The sequence below is a fragment of the Grammomys surdaster genome, unplaced genomic scaffold (assembly GCF_004785775.1).
Source record: "Grammomys surdaster isolate TR1022 unplaced genomic scaffold, NIH_TR_1.0 254, whole genome shotgun sequence".
Taxonomy (NCBI): Eukaryota; Metazoa; Chordata; class Mammalia; order Rodentia; family Muridae; genus Grammomys; species Grammomys surdaster.
The window spans coordinates 500417-516721 of NW_021604695.1; the positions used below are offsets into that span (position 1 = coordinate 500417).

At 46.8% G+C, this 16305-nt stretch overlaps 1 protein-coding gene across 4 annotated transcripts in view; it reads right to left on the reverse strand.

Annotated features, from left to right (window-relative positions):
• Positions 1 to 383: 383 nt before the first annotated feature.
• The window catches only part of Cnbd2 (cyclic nucleotide binding domain containing 2), a 56826-nt gene continuing 40904 nt past the window's right edge, over positions 384 to 16305 (reverse strand). For 2 of the 4 annotated variants that reach the window (XM_028775262.1, XM_028775264.1), the window contains exons 10-13: positions 12349 to 12526; positions 10091 to 10211; positions 4849 to 5012; positions 384 to 727 (exon numbers count right to left, since the gene is read on the reverse strand). In XM_028775262.1, the coding sequence (XP_028631095.1) occupies positions 409 to 727; positions 4849 to 5012; positions 10091 to 10211; positions 12349 to 12526 (782 nt within the window). In that variant the 3' untranslated portion in view covers positions 384 to 408. The remainder of the gene's footprint in view (positions 728 to 4848; positions 5013 to 10090; positions 10212 to 12348; positions 12527 to 16305) is intronic. The other 2 variants (XM_028775263.1, XM_028775265.1) reach the window with 2 other exon arrangements.

Here is a 16305-nt window from a genome sequence, read left to right on the forward strand (position 1 = left end):
CCAGAGAGGCCTAGCCCACAGCTTGCAGGCCTAACACGTTCCATATGTGTTTTCTTTAAACTATTTTCAATTAATTTCTCATGCTTAAAAATACCCAGTAGGAATATTCTAAAATATTAGGTCTCTTGATTTTCTTACACAGTGTGTGGACTGGCAACAGTTGGCCTCCCTTGGTTCCTGGCATGGCATCTACTGACTGGGGTGAAGGAGTTCCATCTAGATGGGGAATGGTCATACTAGTTCCCCAGTAAAAGACACACCCCAGCCTCCTGGGCATCCATCTCTCCCCACTCTTGTCCTCAAGTGTCAAGGGGGACCATGCCTCTCTATCTTCCCCACCCTACGCCTGCAACTCCCATGGGAGTCATGCAGAGAACAGAGAAGCTAATCCGAAAGACTTTATTTATTCTAAACAAGGACCCCTGCGTTTTTATACTGAGGCAGGAGTTCTCGGATTTTGTGCCGGGGTGCTGAGATGGCTTGGACGATCTTCAAGGGGGGCAGGTATTTCTGGGGCGCCAGAAAAACAGGATGGCGCTGTTTCACCTTCTTTTCGAGGCTACACAAATCCAGGAACAAAGCCTTAGGGTCGTAGATCTCTTTCTTCTTGGTCTGGACTGGGATGAACGGCTGCCGGTTGAGGGGCTCCACCAGTAACCGCAGGAGATCCTTCCGAAAGATTGTCCAGTCGTTTTCCTCCAGGAAACTCTGACACAGGTCTTCATCACTGAAGGGCAAACACAGAAGCTGCGTTCCAGGGCCCCTCCTGGCCTCTGCCCTCCCTCCATGCTGAACGGATGTTTCCACTGCTCCTTCTAAACCCTAAACATACGCTCTGCGCCCTAGCTCTGTTCTCCCCCACACTTCTCTACTTCCTTTGCCTTTCTACCAACTCGGTCCCTAAAGTCTGTGCTCCCCTGCTCCATGGCCAGGAGCCACAAGTGGGTTAGAGTAAGTGCCCGAAATGTGGCCAGCGTGACTCAGACTCACAACCACAAAGCAATGTGAACTATTACTTTTCAAATGGATAATGTGTTGAAATAACACTTTTGATATATTGAATCTAATAAAGTGAATTGAAGTTAACTTTTGTTTTACACTCTATAATAACCTAGCTAAAACAGGGAGAGTGATGTATGCCTGTAATTTCAGTACTTCCAAAGCATTCACAGGAGGATCACCGTGAATTTGCGAGTAGCTCTGGGCCACACAGGGAACTGGAGAGTAGTCTGGGCTACATAATGAGACCCTGTCTCAAAAAGGCAAAAGAAGGCCAGCAAGATGGCTCAGTGGGTAAAGGTGCTTGCCACACGAGCCTGACTACCAGGGTTCATTTCCAGAGCCCATGGGAAGGTGGAAGGAGAGAACAGACTCTACAAAGTTGTCCTCTGACCTCTGTAGGAGCTCCATGGTTCATATGTGCCCACACATACACATCATGAACACACACAGACATACACACAATAATAAAATAAATTGAAAATAATAATAGACTATTGGAAAGCTGCTCATGGTACATGCTGGTAAGCTCAGCACTCAAGGGGGCAGGAGGAGTAGTTTGAAACTAGCCTGGTCTATACAATAAGTTCTAGGACAGCCTGAGCTACATAGCACGACCCTATCAAAAAAAAAATGTAGCTATCAGTCATCAGTTTTGGGGGAGAGGTCAATAAAAACTACAGTGGGATGAGGGTGCCTCACAGCGAGACACCACTGGTACCCAGGAGACAGCCACTGTCAGCAGCATGGAGATGCTCAGAATCTGGAGTGAGTCAAAGTCCCCACCAATTAGCATTAGGGATGCTAACTGGTGCAGCTGCTTTGGAAAGCAGCCTGATAACTTCACAGAAGGTTAAATATACAGTTACCACACCATCAGCAATGTTCCATCAAGAATATACTTAAGAGAAATGAAAATAGGTTCATATATAAACCTGTGCAAGATGTTCATTCACAACAGCATTGTCCATAGCAGTAAAAACAGAAATAACCCAAATATTCAACTGATGAACAGATAAAGTCTTTCTCCTCAGTCTCTGTCTCTCTGTCTCTTTATCTCTCTCTGACACACACACACACACACACACACACACACACACACACACACACACTTATTCTTTTACATGAAATGCCCAGAACAGACAAATCTTGAAAGAAACAGATGAGTGGCTGCCCTGGGCTGGTCAAGGTGTCCTGATCCCACCTCAGCCCATCCCTCACAGCAACTCGGGGAGAGACAGTAAAGCGGGATGGGCTCAGTACTTATTGGCTTGTTTCCTTCTGATACCACAGGAAGAGAAGGGCATTGCCAAACTTCTTCTGCCTTATTTGGACTCACTTGTCCAAGGGGGCTAGCCTAATACCTCTAGAGTAACCTTGAGCATTCCCTGGCTAAATAACATTGATCATGATGAAGGCAACTGCGAGCTCTGGAGATCAACCTAAGACAATACCCAGCAGTCAGAGTGGGCTACACAGACCTTTAAATATCAGTAATATCCCCATCCACTCATGAAAGCTAACTGTGGGCATCTGTTTTCAGTGCCATGTTGAGTGATACCATGTTGGTAGCTAGAAATTAGCTACCCTATTCCCGACTAGGCTAGGCCTGAGGCTATGAGCAGTGGTGTGCTCCTGCAGCTGCTCAACTCTGACCACAGCTCATGCTGGCCCAAAAGCACTGGCTCTGGCACCCACGAGATGCCAACATAGGAGATGGCTCTGCCAATCTACCACCCTGTCTCCACAATGTTTGGCTAAGCCCAGACCATCCCGTCATCCAAGCGGTACCCGGTAGAAATGAGACTCTAATGCTTAAAGATTATCCAAAGGCTTTATATGTTTGGTAATGCTCAATTAACAAGATGCTCACACAATTAGAAGTGTTACCCAATTAACTAACCTAGATATAAGTTGTTACCCAGGACGGTCTGGACCTGTGGTTCTCCATGGCTCCTACATCCTTTCTTTCCTCCTAGCTCCCCTCTTCCTCTCCTTACTCCTCCCACATTAGCTCCTCCCAAATTATCGAGTCTCTTATAAACTGTAGTGGGGGAAGTATTCTGCTACAAGGGTTTCTCTGTGTAGCCTGGATATCCTGAAGCTTGATCTGTGGGTAAGGCTGGCCTCAAACTCAGAGATCTGCCTGCCTCTGCCTCCTGGGTGCTTGGACTAAAGTCAAGTGCCACCACACCTGCTACAGTGGCTGAATCTTTAGTTTTCAAAGCTAACTCATTTCATAGCCATGAAGTACAGGCTTGAAGAGGACAAGGGAACTTGCCAAAATCTATGAGGGACAGGCACATAATTACACATCCCTACAGGACCTGGAGTCCAAGGTAGACAAACTTGCATGTCACCTACAGGCACTGATGGCCATGCTGGTTTCTAGTCTATTTTTTGGGTAAATAGTATCTAGCTCCAAACCCCAACCTCTCCTATACTGTAGTGTGTCATGACCTGGGCATTGAAGGGGTAGTTCTCTGGTTGTCTAGCCTATGACACTCATAGGCTAGATGCCCCAGTTTAAATACAAAGCATTTAAGCTACATGTTGGCCCTATTTCCTAGGTGATTGTGCAGTCTAGGAGACCCTGAGTTCAACAGTTAGTGAGGTTACAATCCTGTCTGGCAGCACTAAGATGGTACAGCAAGGCACTTCCCAAGACCACAGGGGCAACTGCTCCAAACAGCTGCATGTTTCAGCCAAAGGAAAACTCCAGGAGTTTGAGGTTCACAAATGCTGCCCCTGTCACAGGCATCATATGAGGGGCTGAGGCTCCCTACATCAACTGTCCAGGAGGTTGTTCTGGAAGCCCATTTAATAGAGACACTCAGGATGCCGACGAAAATGGCGCCCTGACGCTGGAAGAAGCCATCAGTGATTTCCAAGTTGTCTCTTTCACCAACAGCCTGAAGCTTGGCCATACCCACATACAAAGTGTTCTTTGCTCTGCTCATGATTTTTCTTAAATCTACCCAGTTTCTTTTGCTTTTTTTTAAAAATTTTGAGACAGGGCTTCATGTAGCTCAGACTGGTCTCAAACTCACCAGATAGCTTTGAACTCCTGATCTTCCTACCTCCACCTCCCCACTGCCAGGTTTACTGGCCTAAGCTGCCATGCCTGGCTTCAGTGGCTCCTACTTATATATCTAACTGCCCTGAGCAATGAGTCTGTCCAGTGCAGGGTTTGGTAAGCTCATCATATTGTTTCTCTAATATATCCTAGAAACAGTACATAAATATCAAGACTATGTGTGGGGGGGCAGAAGGGGACAAGGGTAAGTCAGAGGGATAGAAGAGAAAATAAATTTTGTTTGAAAATGCCACAATGAAATCTAATGCACGTGCATTGATTTAAGCTTTTAAAAAGTAAACGGCTAGGGCTGGAGAGATGGCTCAGCAGTTAAGAGCACTGATTGGTCTTCCAGAAACCACATGGTGGCTCACAACCATCTGTAAAGAGATCCAATGACCTCTTCTGGTGTGTCCAAAGACAGCTACAGTGTACTCATTTAAATAAAATAAATACATCTTTTTAAAAAAAGGCTAAATTTTTTACATACAAAAAAAACCTGAATGAGCCTGAGAATACCCTGCCGTCTGTCTAAATGAAAAAAGTGGGGACATGTAGCACTGTTTCTAACACACACACATACTCACACACACAATCATGTGCGTGCACGCATACGCACACGCACAAACACTACACACACACATACACCAAATACACATGCATACTGCACCCCTCTCCTGTTCCCTCTCACCCTTCCCCCTCGCTGCCCTCCTTGCTAATGAAAAGCCTTAGTCAGTGGATCTAAAACGTGTATGCACGCTCTCCGCACTGACCTGGGATAGTCCACGTCCATCTTTATTATCTTCGCTTTCGTCTCCTCGTCAACCATGTCATAAAACTTCTCTTTTCTTACTCGTATCAACTCTGATCCCAAGCTCAGAAGGATGAAGGACCGAGGTTCTCGCTGATTTTCTGGGAGAAAGGCCTGGTGAAGGCCCTAAGGAGAAGTCACAGACCGTGAAACCTCACAGACAAGCCAGATCCAGCAGCAGACTTTCTAGGTGGGAATCATGAGGTCAGGGAGGGGAGGAGAGACCCAGGGCTCCATCCACTACCCACCAGCACAGTTCCCAGACCTGGAACAAGGTGGGGTCCTGTACAGCCCTGCAATATCCCAGTACCACACGGCATGCAGGGTTCTGCTCTCGGGCCTGCTCACATCGGTATTTGAACTCTCCCTGTGTCCAGTCTCAAATTTATCCATTCATTTTGAGCTGGAGTCCTGCTCATTTGCCCAAGCTTGCCTGGGTCCAAGGCCATCGTGCCTCAGCCTGCTGAGCAGTGCTAGAACAGGCATAACACCATGGTGCCTGGCCCTGGAGCACTTCTCTCTGCTGAGTAAACCCATTTTCTCTTCTAAGACTCAAAAGAGAAAGGCTGGTTGTCTTCTCGGCCTTTCCTTTCCCAGCCACCTTCACACCATGGACCATAATGCTTTCTCAATGTCCACTGACTTTAAGAACCTTTGGACCCTTTGCTGCGGATCCTGTGGTGTTCCTGTTCTTGAGAATAAGTCCTCGGTGGTCGTGTATGCAAAAGTGATAGAGACTACAGGTGAGCCTATGTGCTGTCCATACAGTGTACAGCACCTATTGACAGAGTCTTTGTACATAGCCCTGGCTGTCCTGGAACTCACAGAAATCCACCTGCCTCTGCCTCCTGAGTGCTGGAATTAAAAGTGAGCCACCATGCCTGCCGTCAGGACCCCTTTAAGAAACCATCCTGAGCAGGCTGAGTTATGACGAGAACAGGAGGTGATGGAGTTCAGATCCAGAGTCTCACTCCAGCTTCTTGAGACTCAGGCAATGTGGGGAGCAGATATGAGTGACCCCAGAGCCTCCAGTGCCCAGAGCCTGCCGTCCTCAGTGGGCACCATGGCCACTCCTCACCGTTGCTAGGCCTTGCACAGAGACCACATGGCTGACTTTCAAGGGACCTTACAGGCTGGAGGAAATTTACACAAATTTAATCCTCATTACTGCCTCGGGGCATAGGAATTCTCACCCCCCAACACCCCTCATATGGAAAAGAAGGCTCAAAAAAGGAATTTGCTGGTTCACAATCATGCAGTTCCTAATCACAGCCTTCACAATGGTGGTGGCGATGATGGCACTGTTACTGAGCAGCCTCTAAGCCCCTGGCTTCCAAGTGTGGGTCTTTGTTTAAGCTTCAAAAACTAACCTCTGACGTAGCTCCTACGTGTATCTGTGCATCCGCATTTTATAGCAAAGATGCTGAGCCTAAGAGAACTGGCTGCTGTCACACAGCACAGAATCAAGAAACCTCAGATTTGACTCTGGTTTGTCTTCAGAGTCCATGCTTTCTGCCAACACAAGAGGAAACAGGCACAAAGAGGTTAAGGGTTTGCCCAGGATAATGAGACACAAAGTAACTGGATGTGACCTCTGAGGGGACAGCACTGTCCTGTGTGGGCTCTATCCATACCTGAGTCACATCAGGTCATTTCTTTAGCTAGACCCCTAAAACTGCTCCCAAAGACCCTGGGGATACCATGAAAGTCCTCATTTCTGTTGTCAAGGCCTGGGCTAGCAAACCCTTGCCCAGCTATCCAGCCTGGCCTCACTCCAGACACCATACCCCTAACTTTGTGTGCACTGTTTCAAGCCACCCTGCCCTCCTTTCTAGTCCCTGCCTCCTTCCTGCCTTTGAACTTTCTGCCCTTCAGTCTGGAACATTCTTTGTTTAAATATCACTACCCCATGTAAGATGTCTCTTGGTTTCCAGTCCACACGCAGCCACAATGTTCAATTATTTCCATCTTTGTAACTCGTCTGTTTATCGCTTGTCCCTCACTGGGTCATGTGATACAGGAGGCAGGAGCCGGGTTGGTCTACACTGGCCCACACTGGCACCTCATGCTGTTCTTAAAACAGGGCAGACATGCAAGAATCTGCTGAATGAATGTGTATGCACAGGAAGTCACACGTTAGAGGCAGCAACTGGCCTTGCAGAATCTCTACACTTCGTGATGAGGTCACAGATCCAAAGAAAGGAAGTGATTTCCTCAGTGCCACACAGATTTTAGCAGAACACGACAAAAAGAATCTTGTGCCTGCTTCTCGGGGAAGCTCGTCCCCTACACCTTGAGATCTGAGCCTCTCCTCCAGTCCCCACCTGTTTCCTGGGCATTCTAGCACTGGGGTGAGGGGTGTCCTCTATGGCAGGGACTCAGTCACTCCTGCTCCTTACACAACTTCTCACCAAGTCACCATCTGCGCATCTTCCATGCCTCCAGCTGGCCTAGGTATCCTCAGCTACCATCTTGGTACCCTGTGCTGGGAGGCACAAATGGAATTCGGAAATCCTGACACACGGCAGAAAAGCAGGAAGAGTGTGTGTGTGTGTGTGTGTGCACGCGCACGCACACACACACACACACACATGCATGCAAAGGGGTTGGGGGACTGGGGGCGGGGCTCGAAACTGTGATGGAAAGAGCAGCTGGAGAGGAAGATCCTCTGCCTGAGAAAAGATATCTCTGGAGCCTTGGCGCTGAGCCTGGCTGCAGAAACGCTGAATGAGACCAAAATGATGTTCTTTAAATATCTCAGGCCATCCCATGGCAAGAGAGTGGAGTTCTTCTGTTTCACCATGGATGGGGGTAGGTGGAAATAGTTTAAAGTTACCGGTTTACTAAACAAAAGGATAACCTTCCCAAGAGGTCAAACAACAACAACAACAACAAAACAAAAAACCCTTAAGTCAGTATTGCTGGCGGACGCTGAGGACCCAGGCACCCTGACAGACACTCGGGCCAGTGGGAAAGGGCATTCACAGCCGTGATGACACGTGGAAAGGGGGTATAAGGATGACCTTGAAGATGTCCTAGCTGAGGCACAGCAGAAAGGACCCAGTGATAGAGCAGGTTTCCAGCTCCAGGCAACCATATACAGCCCCTTCCCAGGTGGGCTCTGGCTCTGCCAGGTCCATGCCTTTCTACCTGTGTTCAGCCCCATACTCATTATGGGCTAAAAGGTGACCGAGTCACTGCACTAGGCGTTTCTTTTGCTCTATTGTTTTGTTATTGCTGTTTGTTCCTGAGACAGGATCTCCCTATGCAGTCTAAGCTGGCTTCAAACTCATGACCAGCAGTCTCCCAAGTACTGCTGATTAGGTAGGAGCATCAAACTCTGCTTGGCCACATTGGACTTAGATTTCCATTGGATTTAGATTTACTTTTGTTTTATTTTTAACTATGTGTAGATGGATTGGCGGTGCGTGCATGTGTCTGTAGAGTACAGAAGAGGGTCTGTCCAGAAGAGTCCGGGGATACATTGTGGATCCCCTGAGCTGCCTGATACGGATTCTTGGAATCAAACTCAGATCATCCGAAAGAGTAGTATGTACACTTGACTGCTGCACCATCTCTCCAGCCTCTGAGATTTATTATTATATTTTTATGTGTCTGGGTGAGTGAATGCCACATGTGTGCAGGTACCCATGGAAGCCAGAAGGGGGCGTTAGATCCCCCAGAACTGGAGTTAACAGTGGTGGTGAATCACTCAATGGTGCTAGGAATCAAACTCAGGTCCTCTACAAGCACAGCAAGAGCACTTAGGGAATGAGCCAGCTTCCAGCTTCCTCCACTCCCCATCTTTTTCTCCCCCCAGTCTGCTCCCCTCCCCCATCCTTCACTGCAGTGCTAGGGATCGAACCCAGGGCCCCTTAGACAAGCACTGCAGCACTGAGCAGCAGCAGCCCCAGCTACACATTTGTTTCTATGACAGCATCTCTGTATACAAAGTAATGGGCTTCATCACGACATCTCTCTGTATGTGGGCGTGTGCTCTTGTGCACACACGTGCACGGAAGTCTGAGGTCAGTCTTAGGTGTCATTCCTCAGGAGCCACCCACATTAGTTTGTGTTGTTGTTTTTTTGAGATGGGGTCTCACTGGCCCAGAGTTTGCCTAGCAAGGATCCACCTGTCCGCACGTTCTCAGAAGCTCTACACCCAGTTTCCTCACTCAGGCTCTGGCTCAGGTTCAGGGTGTTCATGCTTGTACCTAACGTCTTGCCAGTGGAGTTCTCTCCCCGTTCCCCGCCATCACGACACTGTCATAGCTATGTGCAGGGATTATTTTTGTTCATTCCCTTCCCCCCACTTGCCTGGGGGGGGGGCACCTCCTCATCTCCAGCTGGTTCCCTCTCTTCCTCAGTTACCCACTCTGCTTCCTTGTAATACATTAAGATATTCTGTAAGTCTCTCAAAGCCTTTTCCTCTCCTCTCATGGTCCCCAAACGCCTCAAAGATCGACCACAACATCCTTATCATGTATTTGTTTTCTTTACCTTGGAGACAGGGTCTGACAGTGTAATCCTGGTTGATCTAGAACTCACTGTCAAGTCCAGGCCAGCCTCAAACTCAGAAAGATCTGCCTTCCTTTGCCTCCCAAGCACTATGATTAAAGGCATGTACCACCATAGCAATGTTGTAGGCCCTTATCTCTCAAAAGGGAATACTATTTTTCTTTTCTTTTTTCTGATTAATTTATTCTTGTTTTATGTTCACTGGTGTTTTGCCCACAGGTATGTCTGTCTGTGTGAGGGAGTCAGATCCCCTGGAACTGAGCTACAGACAGTTGTGAGCCACCATGTAGGTACTGGGAATTGAACCTGCGGCCTCTGGAAGAACAGCCAGTGCTCTCAACCACTGGGCCATCTCTTTAGCTCCATTTCTTTTTCTTTTTTTTTTTGGGTGTGTGTGTGTGTGTGTGTGTGTGTGCACACGCACTTGCTGTCGTGCACAGGAAGAGGTCAGAGGATAACTTTCGAGAGTCAGTTCTTTATTCCTACCATGTGCTCCAGGGACCTAAGTCTGTTTGTCAGACTTGAGCTACAAGCGCTGTCACTCCCTGAGCCATCTACAACCTAACACGATTTCTTATATCATCTAGTCTAGAAAGATGTGTTTCTAAGCCTTTCTGCTCTTTGCAATACACTCCCAGCCCATCTGTGCTGTGCATCAGAGTGAAGAAAGCTCTTGGTACACTTACCACAACATCTCCATCCTCTGTCTTGTGGACCTTCATGAAGACCCCCACTATAGCCTCCTTGGGGAGTTCACCAAACTTGGTGTTGACCATGGGACATTTGACTGAATGACCATACCTGGATCTGAAATGTGACAGACTGCTTGTCAGAACTGTTTTTACAGCCAGTTTGCCAGACCTTACTGAGGATGAAAGCCCTCCTGGAGAATTCACACCTCCAAAGAAAGTGGGAAAACTCAAACCCTGAGGGAGCCTGCCTGCTGCTGTCTGGGATTAGAGATATGTGAGAGAGACTGGACTTGGAAGTCAAGGAAATTAGGGACTATTAGTCGCCAGAAGGAAGCTTCCCGAAGAGCAGATGACCCTGTGCTGTTGAGCCAGCCTGGTGGACAATAAGTCCAGGCATAAAGTTCAGGTTGCCTAGTTGGAGCTCAGTCTGTTTAATTCAAAGCTCCTATGGGAAAGGGATTTCCAACAACGAGAGCTGCCTATGAAAACGCACTGTTCAGAGTGTACACCTGGGGACGCAGTAGAGCTTGCCGATTTTTGACAGGGACACAGAGTAGAGGTGGCCTCTCTGTTTATAAAAACAAGTTTCTCCGGTCAGGCTAGAGACCCTGGCCTTTGTTCAGACTGGGGTTAATTTTACAGACAACCCTGTTGTTGCGTGTTTGGTTTTTGTCTATGGCAGCGGAGGAGAAAAGTTAGGCCGTTTAGGTTAGACATAGAGAAAAGATTATCAGCTGAGTACAGCTGGAGCTCAGCTAATATACAAGTCAGGCGTCATTCCTGCCCCTCCGAGGAGGGCACAGGCCAGGTGCCTACACAGCAAGCAGTCCCTTTACCTTTTACTTCCGGGTCCATGTTGTCCCTCCCCACCCCCACCCCCGTGCAGACTCACCAGAGACACCAGGTCTGTTTTATTTCTACCTTTGGAAAGCTGGAACTAGGAATACTCCATAAAAAGAAAACCAACCTGGAAATCATGGGTTGCCATTCTTATGAAGGCCAGCAGACCGGAAGTGTTGGTGGAACAAACCGGAAGTGTTAGTGAATAAATGCCAATGCCACCAAAGAAGCAGGGAAGCAGGGACATTGACACTGATCCCATTACTGATACCTCTTTTATTCTTTTCTTTTCTTTTCTTTTCTTTTCTTTTCTTTTCTTTTCTTTTCTTTTCTATTTTCTTTCTTTCTTTCTTTCTTTCTTTCTTTCTTTCTTTCTTTCTTTCTTTCTTTTTTTTTAAGATAGGGTTTCTATGTACCTTTGGCTTTTCTGGAACTCCCTCTGTAGACCAGGCTGGCCTCAAACTCACAGAGATGCGCCTGCCTCTGCCTCCTGCGTGTTTGGATTAAAGGTGTGCGCCACCACACCCGGCTTTACTATCTTACCATACGTGGGTTTCAAATGGGAGGGGGAAAGTGGGCGGTGCTCCTGCAAGCCCAGGTACATCTTTTTCTGCCTTTCGAGTCCTCAAGTGAAGGCCAAAGCCTGATCTCAGTGTGGATCTGTCCCACGCCATTTGTGAGACTCAGACTAGACAAAAGGCAGATGTTTAACCAGCTGCTCAGCCTTGAATCCTGGCTTTACAACTTCCTACCTACGTAACCTTGAACAAGCAACTTTTTTGGTGAATCTTAGTTTTCTCTCTTGAAAAATGGAGTGACAACCACAGCACCTTTAGGGATAGATAATTTAGTGCTTGGCACTGAGCATTCTGTCAGCATTAAGTATGACTTAGTAATATTTTGTGTAACTACTGGCTTACAATGACTCTGAGACTCAGAAACCACTGCCTACAAAGCATAGACTTAGAGAATTCAGATCTCTTGATCAGGGACATAGACCCAAAACAAGTGACCAGACTGGGATTTGAACCTGGATTGGACTGACTGCGAGGCAAGCTCTTACCTGTATACTAGAGCTTGCTCCCATAGGTGGGCAGTCTCCTGAGGGAGCTGAGTCAAAGGGCCCAGCAAAATAGACTTCTGCCATAGCCAGAAGATCCTTCCTGCTTTTTGAAAGTCTTTAAACATAATACTGTGTGTCCCCAAGGAAATGAATGGCTGATGCCCTTAAGTAGCCATGTGAATGAGAGGCAGTGAATGCAGGCCTGGATACCAAACTCCAGACTTTCCTGAGCTGTCTTACCCCCACACTCAGTGTCTAGGTTGACCCTCTGCACTTCTGCCCCTCCTCAGCATCTCTGCCTCCTGCATACGCACATCCAACCATCCTACCAGCTAAGAGTTCAGCTTACTTGATCTTTGGGCCCAGCAACTTGGGGAGACTATTTTCTGTGTTGTTGATCTTCCTGTGGAAGGTTATTCCCTGTTGCTCTCTGGTTTTCTGGAGACGCAGAAGTTTCAAATAAGTGAAGTCTTGTAGAGGATATGATTTGATCTGGAATTCCTTAAATCTCTCCCTTGGAGATATTTCTATTAAGAGAAAGCACAGAAAAACATACCAATGGGCCTTGTGCAGTGTGGAACGATGGAGAAACACCAGAGATACCTGCCTGAGCTCTGGTGCATGAAGGAAGGCAAGGAGGAGGTGTGGGGTGGTACTGTAATCCCAGCACGTGGGAGGATTGCTGGAGGAGTCTCTAGGACTTTGAGGCCAGCCTTCCAGGCTAGCCAAGGCTACAGAGCCAGTGACAAAGAGGAGGAGGGAAAAGGAGGGAGAGGAAGAGAAGGAAGAAGGCAGGTTCCATAAACTGCTCTCACTGGCAGCCCTGTATTAGATCTCTACGTCATTACATCTAGATAAAAAATTAGTTTAATGTAGGAGAGATGAGATTAAGAGCAGAGAATTTAAATTGCCTTCTAAAAGGCTGACACGTAATTTGAACTCAGTTCTATTTGATTCAAAGCTCCCCTCTTTCTACTAATAGATCACATTTGGGGATACAGATGTAGCTTAGTTGGTTGAGTGCTTGCCTAGCGTGTACAAAGCTGAGTTTGATCCCCAAGGACCCACGTAAATAGTTGGGCATAGTGGCTTGTACTTAACTATCTCAGCCCTGGAGAGAAAAAGACAGACAGATCCATAGGACTTGTGGGCCACTTGGCAAGCTCTATGCCTTAGTAAAAGACTCTGCCTCAGAAAACAAGGTGGGCCAGTGTGGTGGTTTGAATATGCTTGGCCCATAGAGAGTAGCACTGTTAGGAGGTGTGGCCTTGTTAGAGGAAATGTGTCACTGTGGAGGTGGGCTTTGGAGGTCTCCTCCCATGTGCAGGCTCTACCCATTAGAGAAGAGGGCTTCCTCTTAGCTGCCAGAGGATGCCAGTCTCTCCTTATTGCCTTCAAATCAAGATGCATAGATATCACCTCCTTTTCCAGCACCATGTCTGCCTGCATGCTGCCATGCTTCTTGCCATGAAGATAATGGACTAAATCTCTGAAACTGTAAGCCAGGCCTAATTAAATGTTGTTCTTTATAAGAGTTGCCTTGGTCATGGTGTCTCTTCATAGCAAGAGAAGCCCTAACTAAGACAGCCAGATTTGATGGCTCACTTCTTTAATCTTCCTTCTTGGGTGGTACAGCCAGAGGGAATCTCTATTTCAAGTTCTGAAAGACAATAACAATAAGGAGAAAGAACCACTTTTCATGATGAAAACAAACTATGGGAGTTCATGAACGTTAACCCATCCTTGGAAGACTCCTTTGGCCAGAAGAGAAAGGTAAACATGGCGCTGGAGAGATGGCTCCTCAGTTGAGAACACTTGTTGCTCTTGCAGTTAATCTGAGTTTGACTCCTAGCACTCACAAGGTAGCTCACAACTGTAACTCCTCCAGTTCCTGGGGATCTGATAGACACACACACAGTACACATACATGCATATAAAGTAGATGGGTCCCTTTTTTTTAAAAAAAAAAAAAAAGGTGAACACATCTAGGGAGTCACAAAGAACAAACCATGCTACTAGAACATTGACTAAGCACAAGAGGAATAGGAGAACACCAAACAGTACAAAACCCAACAGAAACACAAGAGTTAATGTACACCTGTCAATAACAACTCTGGAGTTCAATGACATAAATTCTCTAATAAAAAAGATGTAGACTAGTAGATTGTATTTAACTGGAGAGATGGCTCAGTGGTTAAGAGCACTGACTGCTCTTCCAGAGGTCCTGAGTTCAATTCCCAGCAACCACATGGTGACTCATAACCATCTGTAATGGGATCCGATGCACTCTTCTAGTGTGTGTCTGAAGACAGCTGCAATGTACTCATATAAATTAAAAAATTATTTTAAAAAAGTAAACTGCATCTATTTGTTGCCCCTCCCCCCAGAAATAGACCAGAAAATGAAGGGGTAGAGAGAAACATTCCAGACAGATGGAACTAGAAACCAAGCAAGAGATAGCTAGTCTGCCATGCTCATGGATAAGCAAGTTCCTATCCCAACCAAGGGGAAAGATAGCTGAGATTGTCCTGTGTCTTTGACATGTGACACATGTATGCCCATATTCACATACATGAACATGTACACATGTATGTGTCAGTGTGTCTATAATCTCAACCTGTAATCTCAGCACTGGGGCTGTGGAAATGGGAGGATTCCTCAGGTCTGGTACCAGCCAGTCGAAACCAATCTGGTGAGCTCCAGGTTCAGGGAGAGATCCTGTCTCAAAAACTAGGATGCTGGACAATAGAAAAAGACACCTGATGTTGACCTATGACCTCCACGGGCACACTACATGTACATACACTCCAGTACGCACTCTCATATAGACTCCTACTATACATCTACTGAAAGAAGGCCGGCAGGATGGTTCAGTGGTTAAAGGCACTTGCTGCCAAGCTGGATGACCTTAGTTCAGTTCCTGGTGGAATGAGAGAACCAACTCCCAGAGGTTGTCCTCTCACCTCCACGTGTACAAACTACACACAAACACAAACCTTTCACTTGGAATTCCATACTGTATTAACTAGTTTTTGGTGCTGTAATAAGAACACTTGGCTAAAGTAATTTAGGGGAAGGTTTGTTTTCTGCCTCAGTGTGAGGTGGTGTCGCCCATCTTAGTGGAGGAGGCACAGCAGAGCTTATAGCAACCAAGATATACCTAGGACTCCTCACACCCCAGTGGGTCAGGAAGTAAAGACATTAGGCAAGGAAGTAGGGCAATCCTGTAATCCAGGGTCTGCCCCACCAGTGACACACTTCCTCTAGCCAGACTCTACTACTTCCTAAAAATTCTATAATCTTTCCCAACCCTGCTACCCACAGAGGACCATGTATTCTTAAAGGTTTCTATAGGTTCCATAATCTTTCCCAACTGTGTTACTGGCAAGGGACATACGAGTTTATGGGAGGCCACTTCATACCAAACTGTCACAGATATGCAGAAATTGCCTTTTCTCTAGCTGACAGGCTAGAGAGGTGGCTCAGTGGTTAAGAATGCTTGGATCTCTTACAGAAGGCACCCACATGTGTGGCTCACACCTGCCTGTAACTCCAGCCCTTACCTCTATGGGTACCAGCATGCACGGGCATACACACACTCATATACATATATGTGTAAATTGAAATCAAATCTTTTACAAAGGAAGTATTCAGTCACAGAAAGGCTGAGGGAACTTGCCACCAGGGGCTGGACAGATATCTCAGCAGTTGGGAGCATGCACAGCTCTTGGAGAGTTACACTCACCAGGTCACTCACAGACACCTCCAAGCACCAAGGGATCCAGCGCCCTCTTCTGGCCTCCACCGGCACTTAGACACACATCCAAACAGACACACACATACACACACACACACACACACACATCATAAAGAATAAATTACATTTTAAGAGTGGAATACAAAAAGTGTTATAGAAGTCCTCCAGGAAGAAGGAGATGATACTGGATCTAAGTCTGGATCATACAAAGGAATTGAGATTGTAAGAAATGGTAATCCTGTGAATTAACAGTTTTTAATTTATTACGTTCATTTAAAAGGTAAGTTTACTAATGGCCACACATTTCTACGTTTTTAGCACATTCGAGAATATAGTGCCATGCCTTGGAGGAAAGAAGTAAAATCCACTGTGTGTGATTCGGTGTGTGACAGCATGTGACAGCAGGCTGACAGAAGCTACAGATGTGTAACAGTCGTGTCACGGTCATGAGGCAAGCACTAAAATAAGACAACACAGAAACAGCAAAGAGCCAACAAGACAATCAGAGGAAATCATGTGAGAGACAGTCAGAGGAAATCATGTGAGAGA